At 55.5% G+C, this 19,838-nt stretch overlaps 1 protein-coding gene across 1 annotated transcript in view; it reads right to left on the bottom strand.

Annotated features, from left to right (window-relative positions):
• The window catches only part of LOC140392122 (transmembrane protein 164-like), a 68,292-nt gene extending 54,224 nt beyond the window's left edge, over positions 1–14,068 (bottom strand). The window contains exon 1 of the mRNA XM_072477442.1: positions 13,075–14,068. Coding sequence (XP_072333543.1) covers positions 13,075–13,431 — 357 coding nt within the window. The 5' untranslated portion in view covers positions 13,432–14,068. The remainder of the gene's footprint in view (positions 1–13,074) is intronic.
• Positions 14,069–19,838: the final 5,770 nt, after the last annotated feature.

Genomic DNA, 19,838 nt, shown 5'->3' with positions numbered 1-19,838 from the left:
AAGCCATAGAAAGCAAGATGGAATCTTACCATGATGGTGTGAGAATTTTAATTCATTAAAAAAAACGAATCTGGAAATTTTTGGAAAATATGATAGCAGTAATAGTGACCAGGAAGTTGTACTGTCATGACAATCCAATTAGTTCATTAAGGTCCCTTTACAGGAGGAAATCTGCTGTCCTTACCCAGTTTGGGTCCTATGTGACTCCAACTCCCACAACAAAGTGGTTGAACTCTTGACCGACAGCCCACAATGACCGTCAGCAATTCCAATGATACATACATTTCCAGAATTGATTTAAAAAAAAAAAAAACTTCATAGTATCCAATCCTTTATTTCCAAGGGGCAAGTTTAGCGTGGCCAATGCACCTATTCTGCACATGACATGGGGCCAGGATCGAACCCGTGTCCTCGGTGCCATGAGGCAGCACTTCTTTGAGGAAGTGACAAATTCTTTGAGGAAGTGACAAAGTTGATTGATGAGGGAAGGGCTGTAGATGTCATATACATGGACTTCAGTAAGGAGTTTGATAACGTTTCCCATGGCAGGTTGATGGAAAAAGTGAAGTCTCATGGGGTCCAGGGTGTACTAGCTAGATGGATAAAGAACTGGCTGGGCAACAGGAGACAGAGAGTAGTGGTGGAAGGGATTGTCTCAAAATGGAGAAAGGTGACTAGTGGTGTTCCACAGGGATCCGTGCTCGGACCACTGTTGTTTGTGATATACATAAATGATCTGGACAAAGGTATAGGTGGTCTGATTAGCAAGTTTGCAGATGATACTAAGACTGATGGAGTTGCAGATAGCCAGGAGGACTGTCAGAGAATACAGCAAAATATAGATAGATTGGAGAGTTGGGCAGAGAAATGGCAGATGGAGTTCAATCCAGGCAAATGTGAGGTGATGCATTTTGGAAGATCTAATTCAAGAGCGGACTATACGGTCAATGGAAGAGTCCTGGGGAAAATTGATGTACAGAGAGATCTGGGAGTTCAGGTCCATTGTACCCTGAAGGTGGCAACGCAGGTCGATAGAGTGGTCAAGAAGGCATAAAGCATGCTTGCCTTCATCGGATGGGGTGCTGAGTACAAGAGTCGGCAGGTCATGTTACAGTTGTATAGGACTTTGGTTAGGCCACATTTGGAATACTGTGTGCTGTTCTGGTCGCCACATTACCAGAAGGATGTGGATGCTTTAGAGAGGGTGCAGAGGAGGTTCACCAGGATGTTGCCTGGTATGGAGGGTGCTAGCTATGAAGAAAGGTTGAGTAGATTAGGATTGCTTTCATTGGAAAGACGGAGGTTGAGGGGGGACCTGATTGAGGTCTACAAAATTATGAAAGGTATGGACAGGGTGGATAGCAACAAGCTTTTTCCAAGAGTGACGGTGTCAATTCCAAGGGGGTGTCAATTCCAAGGGGTCACGATTTCAAGGTGAGAGGGGGTAAGTTTAAGGGAGATGTGTGTGGAATGTTTTTTACGCAGAGGGTGGTGGGTGCCTGGAACGCTTTGCCAGCGGAGGTGATAGAGGCGGGCACGATAGCATCATTCAAGATGCATCTAGACAGATATATGAACGGGCGGGGAACAGAGGGAAGTAGATCCTTGGAAAATAGGCGACAGGTTTAGATAAAGGATCTGGATCGGCGCAGGCTGGGAGGGCCAAAAGGCCTGTTCCTGTGCTGTAATTTTCTTTGTTCTTTGTTCTAACCACTGCGCCACCGTGCCACCGTTCCAGAATTGATTTATGAAAGGGCGGCCCGGTGGTTAGCACTGCTGCCTCACAGCACCAGGGACCTGGATTCAATTCCAGCCTTGGGTGACTGATGTTGTGTGTGTTGGCGTGGGTTTCCTCCGGGATGCTCCAGTTTCCTCCCACACTACAAAGATATGCAGGTTATTTTTTAAGAAAATATAAACTTAAGAGTACCCAAATTCCCCCCCGCCCCCCGCAATTATGGGGTAATTTAGCATGGCCAATCCACCTAAACTGCACATCTTTGAGTTGTGGGGGTGAGACCCCCGCAGAGACGGTGAGAATGTGCAAACGCCACACAGACAGTGACCCAGGGCTGGGATTCAAACCTGGGACCTCAGCTCCTTAGGCAGAAGTGCTAACCACGCCAACCAAAAGATGTGCAGGTTAGGTGAATTGGTAAACTAAAATTGCCCCTTGATGTCCAGAGATTTGCAGGTTAGGTGGGGTTACGGGGATAGGTCAGGGGGAGTGGGCCTCGGTAAAGTGCTCTCTCAGACTGTGGGTACAGACTCACTGGGCTGAATACCTTCATTCTGCACTGTAGGGATTCTATGGAATGTTCTCTCAAAATTACGTGCCAACATTTACAGGTGCACTGACAGAAAGGGGGGGGGGAGAGAGAGGGGAGGGAGGGAGGGGGGGGAAGAGGGGTAGGGGGGGAAGAGGGGTGGGGGGGGGGAAGAGGGGTGGGGGGGGGAAGAGGGGTGGGGGGGGGAAGAGGGGTGGGGGGGGGAAGAGGGGTGGGGGGGGGAAGAGGGGTGGGGGGGGGAAGAGGGGTGGGGGGGGGAAGAGGGGTGGGGGGGGAAGAGGGGTGGGGGGGGAAGAGGGGTGGGGGGGGAAGAGGGGTGGGGGGGGAAGAGGGGTGGGGGGGGAAGAGGGGTGGGGGGGGAAGAGGGGTGGGGGGGGAAGAGGGGTGGGGGGGAAGAGGGGTGGGGGGGGAAGAGGGGTGGGGGGGGGAAGAGGGGTGGGGGGGGGGGAAGAGGGGTGGGGGGGGGAAGAGGGGTGGGGGGGGAAGAGGGGTGGGGGGGGGAAGAGGGGTGGGGGGGGAAGAGGGGTGGGGGGGGGGGAGAGGGGTGGGGGGGGGGAGAGGGGTGGGGGGGGGGGAGAGGGGTGGGGGGGGGGAGAGGGGTGGGGGGGGGAAGAGGGGTGGGGGGGGAAGAGGGGGGGGAGAGAAGAGGGGGGGGAGAGAAGAGGGGGGGGGAGAGAAGAGGGGGGGGGAGAGAAGAGGGGGGGGGAGAGAAGAGGGGGGGGAGAGAAGAGGGGGGGGAGAGAAGAGGGGGGGAGAGAAGAGGGGGGGGGAGAGAAGAGGGGGGGGGGAGAGAAGAGGGGGGGGAGAGAAGAGGGGGGGGAGAGAAGAGGGGGGGGAGAGAAGAGGGGGGGGAGAGAAGAGGGGGGGGAGAGAAGAGGGGGGGGAGAGAAGAGGGGGGGGAGAGAAGAGGGGGGGGGAGAGAAGAGGGGGGGGGAGAGAAGAGGGGGGGGAGAGAAGAGGGGGGGGAGAGAAGAGGGGGGGGAGAGAAGAGGGGGGGAGAGAAGAGGGGGGGGAGAGAAGAGGGGGGGGGAGAGAAGAGGGGGGGGGAGAGAAGAGGGGGGGAGAGAGAAGAGGGGGGGGAGAGAAGAGGGGGGGGAGAGAAGAGGGGGGGAGAGAAGAGGGGGGGGGAGAGAAGAGGGGGGGGGGAGAGAAGAGGGGGGGGAGAGAAGAGGGGGGGGAGAGAAGAGGGGGGGGAGAGAAGAGGGGGGGGGAGAGAAGAGGGGGGGGAGAGAAGAGGGGGGGGGAGAGAAGAGGGGGGGGGAGAGAAGAGGGGGGGGAGGGAAGAGGGGGGGGAGAGAAGAGGGGGGGGGAGAGAAGAGGGGGGGGAGAGAAGAGGGGGGGGAGAGAAGAGGGGGGGGAGAGAAGAGGGGGGGGAGAGAAGAGGGGGGGGGAGAGAAGAGGGGGGGGGGAGGGAAGAGGGGGGAGGGCGGAGGGGGGAGGGCGGAGGGCGGAGGGGGGAGGGCGGAGGGGGGAGGGGGGAGGGGGGAGGGGGGAGGAGGGAGGGGGGAGGGGGGAGGGGGGAGGGGGAGGGGGGGGAGGGGGGGAGGGGGGGGAGGGGGGGGGAGGGGGGGAGGGGGGAGGGGGGGAGGGGGGGAGGGGGGAGGGGGGGAGGGCGGAGGGGGGAGGGCGGAGGGCGGCGGGGGGAGGGCAGAGGGGGGAGGGCGGAGGGGGGAGGAGGGGGGAGGAGGGGGGAGGAGGGGGGAGGAGGGGGGAGGAGGGGGGAGGAGGGGGGAGGAGGGGGGAGGGGGGGGGAGGGGGGGGGAGGGGGGGGGAGGGGGGGGGAGGGGGGGGAGGGGGGGGGAGGGGAGGGGGAGGAGGGGGAGCAGCCAGAAAGGGGGGGAGGGGAGCCAGAAAGGGGGGGAGGGGAGCCAGAAAGGGGGGGAGGGGAGCCAGAAAGGGGGGGAGGGGAGCCAGAAAGGGGGGGAGGGGAGCCAGAAAGGGGGGGAGGGGAGCCAGAAAGGGGGGGAGGGGAGCCAGAAAGGGGGGGAGGGGAGCCAGAAAGGGGGGGAGGGGAGCCAGAAAGGGGGGGAGGGGAGCCAGAAAGGGGGGGAGGGGAGCCAGAAAGGGGGGGAGGGGAGCCAGAAAGGGGGGGAGGGGAGCCAGAAAGGGGGGGAGGGGAGCCAGAAAGGGGGGGAGGGGAGCCAGAAAGGGGGGGAGGGGAGCCAGAAAGGGGGGGAGGGGAGCCAGAAAGGGGGGGAGGGGAGCCAGAAAGGGGGGGAGGGGAGCCAGAAAGGGGGGGAGGGGAGCCAGAAAGGGGGGGAGGGGAGCCAGAAAGGGGGGGAGGGGAGCCAGAAAGGGGGGGAGGGGAGCCAGAAAGGGGGGGAGGGGAGCCAGAAAGGGGGGGAGGGGAGCCAGAAAGGGGGGGAGGGGAGCCAGAAAGGGGGGGAGGGGAGCCAGAAAGGGGGGGAGGGGAGCCAGAAAGGGGGGGAGGGGAGCCAGAAAGGGGGGGAGGGGAGCCAGAAAGGGGGGGAGGGGAGCCAGAAAGGGGGGGAGGGGAGCCAGAAAGGGGGGGAGGGGAGCCAGAAAGGGGGGGAGGGGAGCCAGAAAGGGGGGGAGGGGAGCCAGAAAGGGGGGGAGGGGAGCCAGAAAGGGGGGGAGGGGAGCCAGAAAGGGGGGGAGGGGAGCCAGAAAGGGGGGGAGGGGAGCCAGAAAGGGGGGGAGGGGAGCCAGAAAGGGGGGGAGGGGAGCCAGAAAGGGGGGGAGGGGAGCCAGAAAGGGGGGGAGGGGAGCCAGAAAGGGGGGGAGGGGAGCCAGAAAGGGGGGGAGGGGAGCCAGAAAGGGGGGGAGGGGAGCCAGAAAGGGGGGGAGGGGAGCCAGAAAGGGGGGGAGGGGAGCCAGAAAGGGGGGGAGGGGAGCCAGAAAGGGGGGGAGGGGAGCCAGAAAGGGGGGGAGGGGAGCCAGAAAGGGGGGGAGGGGAGCCAGAAAGGGGGGGAGGGGAGCCAGAAAGGGGGGGAGGGGAGCCAGAAAGGGGGGGAGGGGAGCCAGAAAGGGGGGGAGGGGAGCCAGAAAGGGGGGGAGGGGAGCCAGAAAGGGGGGGAGGGGAGCCAGAAAGGGGGGGAGGGGAGCCAGAAAGGGGGGGAGGGGAGCCAGAAAGGGGGGGAGGGGAGCCAGAAAGGGGGGGAGGGGAGCCAGAAAGGGGGGGAGGGGAGCCAGAAAGGGGGGGAGGGGAGCCAGAAAGGGGGGGAGGGGAGCCAGAAAGGGGGGGAGGGGAGCCAGAAAGGGGGGGAGGGGAGCCAGAAAGGGGGGGAGGGGAGCCAGAAAGGGGGGGAGGGGAGCCAGAAAGGGGGGGAGGGGAGCCAGAAAGGGGGGGAGGGGAGCCAGAAAGGGGGGGAGGGGAGCCAGAAAGGGGGGGAGGGGAGCCAGAAAGGGGGGGAGGGGAGCCAGAAAGGGGGGGAGGGGAGCCAGAAAGGGGGGGAGGGGAGCCAGAAAGGGGGGGAGGGGAGCCAGAAAGGGGGGGAGGGGAGCCAGAAAGGGGGGGAGGGGAGCCAGAAAGGGGGGGAGGGGAGCCAGAAAGGGGGGGAGGGGAGCCAGAAAGGGGGGGAGGGGAGCCAGAAAGGGGGGGAGGGGAGCCAGAAAGGGGGGGAGGGGAGCCAGAAAGGGGGGGAGGGGAGCCAGAAAGGGGGGGAGGGGAGCCAGAAAGGGGGGGAGGGGAGCCAGAAAGGGGGGGAGGGGAGCCAGAAAGGGGGGGAGGGGAGCCAGAAAGGGGGGGAGGGGAGCCAGAAAGGGGGGGAGGGGAGCCAGAAAGGGGGGGAGGGGAGCCAGAAAGGGGGGGAGGGGAGCCAGAAAGGGGGGGAGGGGAGCCAGAAAGGGGGGGAGGGGAGCCAGAAAGGGGGGGAGGGGAGCCAGAAAGGGGGGGAGGGGAGCCAGAAAGGGGGGGAGGGGAGCCAGAAAGGGGGGGAGGGGAGCCAGAAAGGGGGGGAGGGGAGCCAGAAAGGGGGGGGAGGGGAGCCAGAAAGGGGGGGAGGGGAGCCAGAAAGGGGGGGAGGGGAGCCAGAAAGGGGGGGAGGGGAGCCAGAAAGGGGGGGAGGGGAGCCAGAAAGGGGGGGAGGGGAGCCAGAAAGGGGGGGAGGGGAGCCAGAAAGGGGGGGAGGGGAGCCAGAAAGGGGGGGAGGGGAGCCAGAAAGGGGGGGAGGGGAGCCAGAAAGGGGGGGAGGGGAGCCAGAAAGGGGGGGAGGGGAGCCAGAAAGGGGGGGAGGGGAGCCAGAAAGGGGGGGAGGGGAGCCAGAAAGGGGGGGAGGGGAGCCAGAAAGGGGGGGAGGGGAGCCAGAAAGGGGGGGAGGGGAGCCAGAAAGGGGGGGAGGGGAGCCAGAAAGGGGGGGAGGGGAGCCAGAAAGGGGGGGAGGGGAGCCAGAAAGGGGGGGAGGGGAGCCAGAAAGGGGGGGAGGGGAGCCAGAAAGGGGGGGAGGGGAGCCAGAAAGGGGGGGAGGGGAGCCAGAAAGGGGGGGAGGGGAGCCAGAAAGGGGGGAGGGGAGCCAGAAAGGGGGGAGGGGAGCCAGAAAGGGGGGAGGGGAGCCAGAAAGGGGGGAGGGGAGCCAGAAAGGGGGGAGGGGAGCCAGAAAGGGGGGAGGGGAGCCAGAAAGGGGGGAGGGGAGCCAGAAAGGGGGGAGGGGAGCCAGAAAGGGGGGAGGGGAGCCAGAAAGGGGGGAGGGGAGCCAGAAAGGGGGGAGGGGAGCCAGAAAGGGGGGAGGGGAGCCAGAAAGGGGGGAGGGGAGCCAGAAAGGGGGGAGGGGAGCCAGAAAGGGGGGAGGGGAGCCAGAAAGGGGGGAGGGGAGCCAGAAAGGGGGGAGGGGAGCCAGAAAGGGGGGAGGGCAGCCAGAAAGGGGGGAGGGCAGCCAGAAAGGGGGGAGGGCAGCCAGAAAGGGGGGAGGGCAGCCAGAAAGGGGGGAGGGCAGCCAGAAAGGGGGGAGGGCAGCCAGAAAGGGGGGAGGGCAGCCAGAAAGGGGGGAGGGCAGCCAGAAAGGGGGGGAGGGCAGCCAGAAAGGGGGGAGGGCAGCCAGAAAGGGGGGAGGGCAGCCAGAAAGGGGGGAGGGCAGCCAGAAAGGGGGGAGGGCAGCCAGAAAGGGGGGAGGGCAGCCAGAAAGGGGGGAGGGCAGCCAGAAAGGGGGGAGGGCAGCCAGAAAGGGGGGAGGGCAGCCAGAAAGGGGGGAGGGCAGCCAGAAAGGGGGGAGGGCAGCCAGAAAGGGGGGAGGGCAGCCAGAAAGGGGGGAGGGCAGCCAGAAAGGGGGGAGGGCAGCCAGAAAGGGGGGAGGGCAGCCAGAAAGGGGGGAGGGCAGCCAGAAAGGGGGGAGGGCAGCCAGAAAGGGGGGAGGGCAGCCAGAAAGGGGGGAGGGCAGCCAGAAAGGGGGGAGGGGAGCCAGAAAGGGGGGAGGGGAGCCAGAAAGGGGGGAGGGGAGCCAGAAAGGGGGGAGGGGAGCCAGAAAGGGGGGAGGGGAGCCAGAAAGGGGGGAGGGGAGCCAGAAAGGGGGGAGGGGAGCCAGAAAGGGGGGAGGGGAGCCAGAAAGGGGGGAGGGGAGCCAGAAAGGGGGGAGGGGAGCCAGAAAGGGGGGAGGGGAGCCAGAAAGGGGGGAGGGGAGCCAGAAAGGGGGGAGGGGAGCCAGAAAGGGGGGAGGGGAGCCAGAAAGGGGGGAGGGGAGCCAGAAAGGGGGGAGGGGAGCCAGAAAGGGGGGAGGGGAGCCAGAAAGGGGGGAGGGGAGCCAGAAAGGGGGGAGGGGGAGCCAGAAAGGGGGGAGGGGAGCCAGAAAGGGGGGAGGGGAGCCAGAAAGGGGGGAGGGGAGCCAGAAAGGGGGGAGGGGAGCCAGAAAGGGGGGAGGGGAGCCAGAAAGGGGGGAGGGGAGCCAGAAAGGGGGGAGGGGAGCCAGAAAGGGGGGAGGGGAGCCAGAAAGGGGGGAGGGGAGCCAGAAAGGGGGGAGGGGAGCCAGAAAGGGGGGAGGGGAGCCAGAAAGGGGGGAGGGGAGCCAGAAAGGGGGGAGGGGAGCCAGAAAGGGGGGAGGGGAGCCAGAAAGGGGGAGGGGAGCCAGAAAGGGGGGAGGGGAGCCAGAAAGGGGGGAGGGGAGCCAGAAAGGGGGGAGGGGAGCCAGAAAGGGGGGAGGGGAGCCAGAAAGGGGGGAGGGGAGCCAGAAAGGGGGGAGGGGAGCCAGAAAGGGGGGAGGGGAGCCAGAAAGGGGGGAGGGGAGCCAGAAAGGGGGGAGGGGAGCCAGAAAGGGGGGAGGGGAGCCAGAAAGGGGGGAGGGGAGCCAGAAAGGGGGGAGGGGAGCCAGAAAGGGGGGAGGGGAGCCAGAAAGGGGGGAGGGGAGCCAGAAAGGGGGGAGGGGAGCCAGAAAGGGGGGAGGGGAGCCAGAAAGGGGAGAGGGGAGCCAGAAAGGGGGGAGGGGAGCCAGAAAGGGGGGAGGGGAGCCAGAAAGGGGGGAGGGGAGCCAGAAAGGGGGGAGGGGAGCCAGAAAGGGGGGAGGGGAGCCAGAAAGGGGGGAGGGGAGCCAGAAAGGGGGGAGGGGAGCCAGAAAGGGGGGAGGGGAGCCAGAAAGGGGGGAGGGGAGCCAGAAAGGGGGGAGGGGAGCCAGAAAGGGGGGAGGGGAGCCAGAAAGGGGGGAGGGGAGCCAGAAAGGGGGGAGGGGAGCCAGAAAGGGGGAGGGGAGCCAGAAAGGGGGGAGGGGAGCCAGAAAGGGGGGAGTGGAGCCAGAAAGGGGGGAGTGGAGCCAGAAAGGGGGGAGTGGAGCCAGAAAGGGGGGAGTGGAGCCAGAAAGGCTGGTGGGGAGCCAGAAAGGGGGAGGGGAGCCAGAGGAAACAGTGGGAATGTGGCATTGAGGTTGATGATCATCCATGATCTGCTCTATCAAGCAGAGTACGCTTGAGGGGCTGAATGGCCTACTCCTGCTCGTAACAACTTTCATTCATATAGCATCTTACGTATTTCAACTGTAACCATAACAGTGTGAGGGTGGCACTCACACACTCGTTACAGAAAAGGAAACGCTTGGACTGGCTTTGAGAAATTCTCCACAGTATGAAATTTGAAGTGGGATGGCAAAGATGCCGACCTACTTCTGGAACAGTCAGTAGCGATGATAGAGAGGGGTCGACCGAAAAACAGGATGGCCTTACCCGCTCCTCCCAACCTGCCCATTTTGTGACTCCCAATATTGAAATTGAATTAGGTAGAATGATGGATCAGCAAAGAGCATCCCCGCCTCTGTGACAGAGTCTCAGGGTTCAAGTCCCACCCAGGACGTGATGAACAATAAAGGTGCTTTCATAACACAAATCCTTCCAACACACTCCAATGGCAGGTGTGGGAGGGACCCCTGGGCATCCATGTGATGGAAAGATAGTTGGAGCCTCTCCAAGTACATCCACAGCTCCAGACTACAACATGTGTGTCCTAGAGTTTTACAGCATGGAAATAAGGCCCTTTGGCCCAATATATGCATCAGCAACATATCTACTCTAACTCATTTTCCAGCACTTGCTCCGTAGCCTTGTATGCTATGGTGTTTCAAATGCGCATCAAAGTGCTTCTTTAAATGTTGTGAGCGTTCCCGCCTCTATCGCCCTGTCAGGAAGCGAGTTCCAGATTCCCACCACCCTCTGGGTAAAAAAAGGTTTTCCCCCACATCCCCCCTAACCCTCCTGCCACTCATCTTAAATCTATGCCCCTGGTTATTGACCCCCCTCTACTAAGGGCAAAAGCTTCTCCCTATCTATGTCCCTCAATTTTGTACACCTCAATCAGGTTCCCCCCTCAGCCTTCTTTGCTCGGAGGAAAGCAACCCACTCTGGACACCCTATTATGAAAAGGATATTAAACTAGAAAGAATGCAGAAAAGATTTACTAGGAAGCTACCTGGATTTGACGGTTTGAGTTATAAGGAGAGGCTGGGACTTTTCTCTCTGGAACGTATGAGGCTTAGGGGTGATCTTATAGAGGTCTATAAAATAATGAGGCGCATAGATAGTCAACATCTTTTCCCAAAGGTTGAGAGAGTCTAAAATTCTAGAATCCATTGTTAAGGATGAGATTTCTAAATTCTTGGAAGTGCAGGGTCAGATTAGGACAAGTCAGCATGGATTTAGTAAGGGGAGGTCGTGCCTGACAAACCTGTTAGAGTTCTTTGAAGAGATAACAAATAGGTTAGACCAAGGAGAGCCAATGGATGTTATCTATCTTGACTTCCAAAAGGCCTTTGATAAGGTGCCTCACGGGAGACTGCTGAGTAAAATAAGGGCCCATGGTATTCGAGGCAAGGTACTAACATGGATTGACGATTGGCTGTCAGGCAGAAGGCAGAGAGTTGGGATAAAAGGTTCTTTTTCGGAATGGGAACCGGTGACGAGTGGTGTCCCGCAGGGTTCAGTGTTGGGGCCACAGCTGTTCTCTTTATATATTAACGGTCTAGATGACGGGACTGGGGGCATTCTGGCTAAGTTTGCCGATGATAGGTGGAGGGGCAGGTAGTATGGAGGAGGTGGGGAGGCTGCAGAAAGATTTAGACAGTTTAGGAGAGTGGTCCAAGAAATGGCTGATGAAATTCAACGTGGGCAAGTGCGAGGTCTTGCACTTTGGAAAAAAGAATAGAGGCATGGACTATTTTCTAAACGGTGACAAAATTCATAATGTTGAAGTGCAAAGGGACTTGGGAGTCCTAGTCCAGGATTCTCTAAAGGTAAACTTGCAGGTTGAGTCCGTAATTAAGAAAGCAAATGCAATGTTGTCATTTATCTCAAGAGGCTTGGAATATAAAAGCAGGGATGTACTTCTGAAGCTTTATAAAGCATTAGTTAGGCCCCATTTAGAATAACATAAGAACATAAGAACTAGGAACAGGAGTAGGCCATCTGGCCCCTCGAGCCTGCTCCGCCATTTAATGAGATCAGATCTGCCTTCTGCCTGATCTTTGTGGACTCAGCTCCACTCTCCGGCCCGTACACCATATCCCCGAATCCCTTTATTCTTTAGAAAGGCATCTATCTTTTTCTTAAAAACGTTTAAAGAAGGAGCCTCAACTGCTTCACTGGGCAAGGAATTCCAGAGATTCACAACCCTTTGGGTGAAGAAGTTCCTCCTACACTCCGTCCTAAATCTACCTCCCCTTATTTTGAGGCTATGCCCCCTAGTTCTGCTTTCCCTGACCAGTGGAAACAACCTGCCTGCATCTATCCTATCTATTCCCTTCATTATTTTATATGTCTCAATAAGATCCCCCCCGCATCCTTCTAAACTCCAATGAGTACGGTCCCAGTCTACTGAGCAATTTTGGGCCCCACACCTCAGGAAGGACATACTGGCACTGGAGCGGGTGCAGCGGAGATTCACACGGATGATCCCAGGAATGGTAGGCCTAACATACGATGACCGTCTGAGGATCCTGGGATTATATTCATTGGAGTTTAGGAGGTTGAGGGGAGATCTAATAGAAACTTACAAGATAATGAATGGCTTAGATAGGGTGGATGTAGGGAAGTTGTTTCCATTAGCAGGGGAGACTAGGACCCGGGGGCACAGCCTTAGAATAAAAGGGAGTCACTTTAGAACAGAGATGAGGAGAAATTTCTTCAGCCAGAGAGTGGTGGGTCTGTGGAATTCATTGCCACAGAGGGCGGTGGAGGCCGGGACGTTGAGTGTCTTTAAGACAGAAGTTGATAAATTCTTGATTTCTCGAGGAATTAAGGGCTATGGAGAGAGAGCAGGTAAATGGAGTTGAAATCAGCCATGATTGAATGGCGGAGTGGACTCGATGGGCCGAATGGCCTTACTTCCGCTCCTATGTTTTATGGTCTTAAAACAAGGGGGCATAGGTTTAAGATGAGAGGGGAGAGATGCAAAAAAAAGGATCCAGAGGGTAATGTGTGTCTGGAACGAGCTGTCAGAGGCAGCAGTAGATGCGGGTAAAATTTTGTCTTTTAAAAAACATTTTGACAGTTAAATGGGTAAGATGGATATAAAGGGATCTGGGTAAGGTGGGTACAAAGGGGGCAGCACAGTGGTTAGCACTGCTGCCTCACGGCACCGAGGTCCCAGGTTCAGTCCCGGCTCTGGGTCACTGTCCGTCTGGAGTTTGCACATTCTCCCAGTGTCTGCGTGGGTTTCATCCCCACAACCCAAAGATGTGCAGGGTAGGTGGATTGGCCACGCTAAATTGCCCCTTAATTGGAAACAATAAATGGGGTACTCTAAACTTATAAAAAGAAAAAATGGATATAAAGGGATCTGGGCCAAATGCAGGCAATTGGAACTAGCTTAGTAGTAACAACTGGACGGCATGGTGAAGTTGGGCCGAAGGGCCTGTTTCCTTGCTGTAAACCTCCATGACTTTAACTGGCCTCTCTTCATAGCTGAAACGCTCCAGCAGAGGCAACATACTGGTGAATCTCCTCTGCACCCTCTCTAGTGCAATCACTTCCTTCGTGTAGTGTGGTGACCAGAACTGCACGCAGTACTCTAGCTGTGGCCCAAAGAACGTTTTATACAGCTCCATTGTAAAAAAAACATGGCACTACCCTGAAGAGCAGCTAGAGAAAGGTTACCCCCACTGTCCCAGCCAATACTTTTGGCCCCAACAAGTACTAAGCCCCCCCCCCAAAAAAAAAAATCAGTTCATTATCACCGCTGTTTGCTGTGTGTAAATTCTCACATCACAAGTGCCCACACTTCAAAAAGTACTTTAGTAGTTGCAAAGCACTTTTGAGACATCTGGTGGGTTGTGAAAAATGCACCCCCCCCTTTTGTACCAAAGTAAGTGAGATACATAAAACAAAGTAAACTTAAGGTTGAAGGGAGTGAATAACAACGTACCTGCAGGGCAGTAACAACATGGCAAGGATTTAGCAAGTAAATAAGGGTTTTGGTAGCACACTTGAACCCGATCTCCAAGCCAAAAGTCAAGCACAGGGCAGCCTGCAGGAGGTTTTTGCCCAGAGTCTCCTGTGACAATGCTCCTGGCGTCCAGTGCTGCCGAAAGTCCCCTCGGATCTTCCTGTAGGAAAGCACGATTTGCAGCAAGGAGAGGCTGATCATGAGGACAGTCTCCAAGGCGCGCTGAGTGTGGGAGAGGAAGGCGGCGCACTCCTCCCCGCCGTTGCCGGTGATGTTGGGGTCCACGCCACCGTAAATGGTGTCCAAGGTGAAGCAGCCCAGCTCCGAGATGCTCATTCTTCAGTCTGAACAAACACACAACAGGGGGGGAAAAAACACACACACGCCAGTGCAGGCAGAGAAACTTCCTTCACATCCAAATCCGGACCACAGACAAACCACACCAGCAGGACAAAATGAAACCTTTTTTCAAGCTGTTTCGAGATGTGATTTCCCCAGACTGACTTTCATTACAAACGGAAACCGATTCCTTGCAATGCTGCTGGTCCTCTCTGTAAGATAGTTTAAAGTGACGCCAACCTATCTCCTTCACAAACAACAGGTTGTCCCCAAATACCGAGACAGGAACAAAGACTATTTTAAAAATAGAGGTTAACAGGATTTTTAGTCTATCAATTACTCCCCTTTCGTTCCAAATCATTTGGAGACCATTCGACTCAGCTTCATGATCCAAAAATAAAAGTAATTACATCTTCTCATTAAATTTCCAAATCACTAGAATAACTGACTTGTTTCCTGTCCCCGGTGAGGTTTCAGTCTGTTTTCGGCTGGAGGCAGGAATTGGAGGGAATTGCTGGGGTGGGGTTGGGCCGGGCCAGGCGAGTCTCCACCCTCCAGCTTGAAAAAGTTTCCCCTAAAGAGGAATGTCAGCTCTCGCCGTCACTTCTGGAGCTGCTTCCTGACTGATCTCACCCAGAGAGGGAACCTCCCCGTCCCTCACCTGAAAGCCTGCACCTGGAACCCCTACACCAGCCAATCACCTGGAACCCCTACACCAGCCAATCACCTGGAACCCTGCACCAGCCAATCACCTGGAAACTCTGCACCAGCCAATCACCTGGAAACTCTGCACCAGCCAATCACCTGGAACACGGCATCAGCCAATCACCGGGAACCCTGCACCAGCCAATCGCCTGGAAACCCTGCACCAACCAATCACCTGGAAACCCTGCACCAGCCAATCACCTGGAACCCCTACACTAGTCAATCGCCTGGAACCCCTGCACCAGCCAATCACCTGCAAACCCTGCATCAACCAATCATAGGGAACCCTGCACCAGCCAATCACCTGGAAACCCTGCACCAGCCAATCACCTGCAAACCCTGCACCAGCCAATCACCTGGAACCCGGCATCAGCTAATCACCGGGAACCCTGCACCAGCCAATCACCTGGAAACTCTGCACCAGCCAATCACCTGCAAACCCTGCACCAGCCAATCATCTGGAACCCTGCATCAGCTAATCACCGGGAACCCTGCACCAGCCAATCACCTGGAAACGCTGCACCAGCCAATCGCCTGGAAATCCTGCACCAGCCAATCACCTGGAAACTCTGCACAAGCCAATCACCTGGAAACCCTGCACCAGCCAATCACCTGGAACCCTGCACCAGCCAATCACCTGGAAACCCTGCACCAGCCAATCACCTGGAAACCCTGCATCACCCAATCACAGTGAACCCTGCACCAGCCAATCACCTGGAAACTCTGCACCAGCCAATCACCTGGAAACCCTGCACCAGCCAATCACCTTGAACCCTACACCAGCCAATCCACTGATTAACTCTACACCAGCCAATCCCCTGATTAACTCTACACCAGCCAATCACCTTGAGCCCTACCCCAACCAATCACCTGATTAACCCTACACCAGCCAATCCCCTGATTAACCCTACGCCATCCAATCACCTTGAACTTTACACCAACCAATCACCTTGAACCCTACACCAGCCAATCCACTGATTAACTCTACACCAGCCAATCCCCTGATTAACTCTACACCAGCCAATCACCTTGAGCCCTATAACAGCCAATCCCCTGGAGTCCTACACCAGCCAATCCCCTGATTATCCGTACAGCATCCAATCACCTTGAGCTCTACACCAGCCAATCACCTTGAGCCCTACACCAACCAATCCCCGATTAACTCTACACCAGCCAATCACCTTGAGCCCTACACCAACCAATCACCTTGTGCCCTCCACCAGCCAATCCCCTGGAGTCCTACCCCAGCAAGTCCCCTGATTAACCCTACACCAGCCAATCCCCTGATTAACCCGACGCCATCCAATCACCTTGAACTCTACACCAACCAATCACCTGGAGCCCTCCACCAGCCAATCTCCTGATTAACTCTACACCAGCCAATCCCCTGATTAACTCTACACCAGCCAATCACCTTGAGCCCTACAACAGCCAATCCCCTGGAGTCCTACACCAGCCAATCCCCTGATTATCCGTACAGCATCCAATCAACTTGAGCTCTACACCAGCCAATCACCTTGAGCCCTACACCAGCCAATCCCCGATTAACTCTACACCAGGCAATCACCTTGAGCCCTACAACAGCCAATCCCCTAGAGTCCTACATCAGCCAATCCCTTGATTAATCCTACATCAGCCAATCACCTTGATGCCTGCACCAACCAATCACCTTGAGCCCTCCAACAGCCAATCCCCTTGAGCCCTCCACCAGCCAATCCCCTGGAGTCGTATACCAGCCAATTATCTGTGCCAGCCATCTGCTGTTCACCTGGAATCCTTCACCCACCAATCAACTTCAGTCACTCACCTCGAGCCCTGTCCCCAGCCAATCACCTAAACCCCGCCACAGCCAATCAACTGCCTGAAGTCCTTAAGTCACAATGCTTTACCTTTCGTATAAAGACACTTCCTAAAGCTTACCTGTTTGACCAAGCTTCTGGTCATTGTGGCCGCAAATGGGACTCTAGGATGGTGCCATGCCTCCCTGGTGTTGGATCCTGGATGTCTCTAAACAACTACAGGGCATCCTGAAACAGGAGGGCAAACAGACAGATGTCATTGTCCACATTGGAATGAATTACATAGGCAGGAAGAAGGAAGCGGTCTTGCAAAGACAATTCAGGGAGTTAAGTTAGGACCTAAAAAGCAGGACTTCTCGGATAGTACTCTCAGGATTGCTCCCCATGCCACGTGCTAGTGAGGCTTGGAACAGGGAGATAGTACAGTTGAACATGTATCTAAAGAGCTGGCGTAGGAGGGAGGGCTTTAGATAAATGGATCACTGGGATGTCTTCTCGGGAAGGTGGGACCTGTAAAAGAAGGACGGGTTGCACCTGAACTGGAGGAACACCGATATCCTGGCCGGGAGATTTGCTAGTGCTGTTCGAGAGGCTTTAAACTCGTGTGGAAGAGGGGTGGGAACCTGAACAGCAGGCCAGTAAAGTAGAGACTGGTGGAAAAAGTGAGACTAAGATAAACCTGGTGCAGAGTAAGAACAGGCAGAGGGAAGCCGCAGGGCTCAGTGGGACTGGAGGTCTAGAGTGCGTTTGCTTCAATGCAAGAAGTATAACAGATGAACTGAGAGCCTGGATTACTGCATGGAACCATAAGAACATAAGAACTAGGAACAGGAGTAGGCCATCTGGCCCCTCGAGCCTGCACCGCCATTTAATGAGATCATGGCTGATCTTTGTGGACTCAGCTCCACTTTCCGGCCCGAACACCATATCCCCGAATCCCTTTATTCTTTAGGAAGGTACCTATCTTTTTCTTAAAAACGTTTAAAGAAGGAGCCTCAACTGTTTCACTGGGCAAGGAATCCCAGAGATTCACAACCCTTTGGGTGAAGAGGTTCCTCCTACACTCAGTCCTAAATCTACTTCCCCTTATTTTGAGGCTATGCCCCCTAGTTCTGCTTTCCCCGACCAGTGGAAACAACCTGCCCGCATCTATCCTATCTATTCCCTTCATAATTTTATATGTTTCAATAAGATCCCCCCGCATCTTTCTAAACTCCAATGAGTACAGTCCCAGTCTACTCAACCTCTCGTCATAATCTAATCCCCTCAACTCTGGGATCAACCTAGTGAATCTCCTCTGCACTTCCTCCAGTGCCAATATGTCCTTTCTCAGGTAAGGAGACCAAAACTGAACACAATACTCCAGATGCGGCCTCACCAACACCCTATACAATTGAAGCATAACCTCCCTAGTCTTGAACTCCATCCCTCTAGCAATGAAAGACAAAACTCGATTAGCCTTCTTAATCACCTGTTGCACCTGCACACCAACGTTTTGCGACTCGTGCACCAGCACACCCAGGTCCCTCTGCACAGCAGCATGTTTTAACCTCTTACCGGTTAAATAATAATCCATTCTGCTGTTATTCCTCCCAAAGTGGATAGCCTCACACTTGGCAACATTGAATTCCATCTGCCAGACCCTAGCCCATTCACCTAACCTATCCAAATCCTTCTGCAGACTTCCGGTATTCTCTGCACTTTTTGCTTTACCACTCATCTTAGTGTCGTCTGCAAACTTTGACACATTGCACTTGGTCCCCAACTCCAAATCGTCTATGTAAATTGTGAACAACTGCGGGCCCAACACTGATCCTTGAGGGACTCCACTAGTTACAGGTTGCCAACCAGAGAAACACCCATTTATCCCCACTCTCTGCTTTCTGTTAGTTAACCAATCCTCTACCCATGCTACCACTTTACCCTCAATGCCATGCATCTTTAGTTTATGCAGTAACCTTTTGTGTGGCACCTTGTCAAAAGCTTTCTGGAAATCCAGATATACCACATCCATTGGCTCCCCGTTATCTACTGCACTGGTAACGTCCTCAAAAAATTAGTCAGACACGACCTACCCTTTGTGAACCCATGCTGCGTCTGCCCAATGGGACAATTTCCCTCCAGATGCCCCGCTATTTCCTCCTTAATGAGAGATTCCAGCATTTTCCCTACAACCGCAGTTAAGCTTACCGGCCTATAATTACCCGCTTTCTGCCGACCTCCTTTTTTAAACAGTGGTGTCACATTTGCTACTTTCCAATCCTCTGGGACCACCCCAGAGTCTAGTGAATTTTGATAAATTATCACTAGTGTGTTTACAATTTCCCTAGCCATCTCTTTTAACACTCTGGGATGCATCCCATCAGGGCCAGGAGACTTGTCTACCTTTAGCCCCATTAGCTTGCCCAATACTGCCTCCTTAGTGATTACAATCATCTCAAGGTCTTCACCTATCATATCTTTATTTCCATCAGTCACTGGCATGTTATTTGTGTCCTCCACTGTGAAGACTGACCCAAAAAACCTGTTCAGCTCCTCAGCCATTTCCCCGTCTCCTATTATTAAATCTCCCTTCTCATCTTCCAAAGGACCAATATTTACCTTAGCCACTCTTGTTTGTCTTATATATTTGTAGAAGCTTTTACTATCTGCTTTTATGTTCTGAGCCAGTTTACTTTCATAGTCTACCTTACTCTTCTTTATAGCTTTTTTAGTAGCTTTCTGTTGTCCCCTAAAGACTTCCCAGTCCTCTAGTCTCCCACTAATTTTTGCCACTTTGTATGTTTTTTCCTTCAATTTGATACTCCCCCTCACCTCCTTAGATATCCACGGTCGATTTTTCCCCTTTCTACCGTCTTTCTTTTTTGTCGGTATAAACCTTTCCTGAACACTGTGAAAGATCGCTCGGAAGGTTCTCCACTGTTCCTCAACTGCTTCACCATGAAGTCTTTGCTCCCAGTCTACCTGTTCTTCTCTCATCCTATTGTAATCACCTTTGTTTAAGCACAAAACACTAGTGTTTGATTTTACCTTGTCATCCTCCAACTGTATTTTAAATTCCACCATATTGTGGTCGCTCCTTCCAAGAGGATCCCGAACTATGAGATCATTAATCAATCCTGCCTCATTATACAGGACCAGATCTAGGACCGCTTGTTCCCTTGTAGGTTTCATTACATACTGTTCCAGGAAATTATCCCGGGCACATTCTATAAACTCCTCCTCAAGGCTGCCTTTACCAACCTGGTTAAACCAATCGACATGCAGATTAAAATCTCCCATGATAACCGCTGTACCATTTCTACATGCATCCGTTATTTCTTTGCTTAGTCCCTGCCCTACCATCCTGTTACTATTTGGTGGCCTATAGACTACTCCTATCAGTGACCTTTTCGCCTTACTATTCCTGATTTCCACCCAAATTTCTTCAACCTTGTCCTCCATAGCACCAATATCATCCCTTACTATTGCCCAGATGGCACCCTTAAACAACAAAGCTATACCAACGCCCTTACCATCCATTCTATCCTTTCGTATAGTCTGATACCCTTGGATATTTAACTCCCAGTCGTGACCATCTTTTAACCATGTTTCAGTAATGGCCACTAAATCATAGTCATTCACGATGATTTGCGCCATCAACTCATTTACCTTATTTCGTATACTACGAGCATTCAGGTAAAGTACACTTATGCTGTTTTTTATGTCTTTGTTATGAATCCTAACACCTTGATCAGTAACTTTTCGCAAATTATTTTTCCTCTTACCCTTTCTCCTAATTTTCCTTGTCTTTGAACCCATATCTCTACATAATAACCTGTCACGTAACCTGCTGCCTTGATCTCCATTAACCATTATACTGTCCATAGCTTTACACTTCCCTTGATGTAATTTGTAATT

This window comes from Scyliorhinus torazame, chromosome 15 (assembly GCF_047496885.1).
Source record: "Scyliorhinus torazame isolate Kashiwa2021f chromosome 15, sScyTor2.1, whole genome shotgun sequence".
Classification (NCBI taxonomy): domain Eukaryota; kingdom Metazoa; phylum Chordata; class Chondrichthyes; order Carcharhiniformes; family Scyliorhinidae; genus Scyliorhinus; species Scyliorhinus torazame.
The sequence above is the reverse complement of the archived record's forward strand: the minus strand, read 5'-3'. Positions and strand labels throughout refer to the sequence as shown.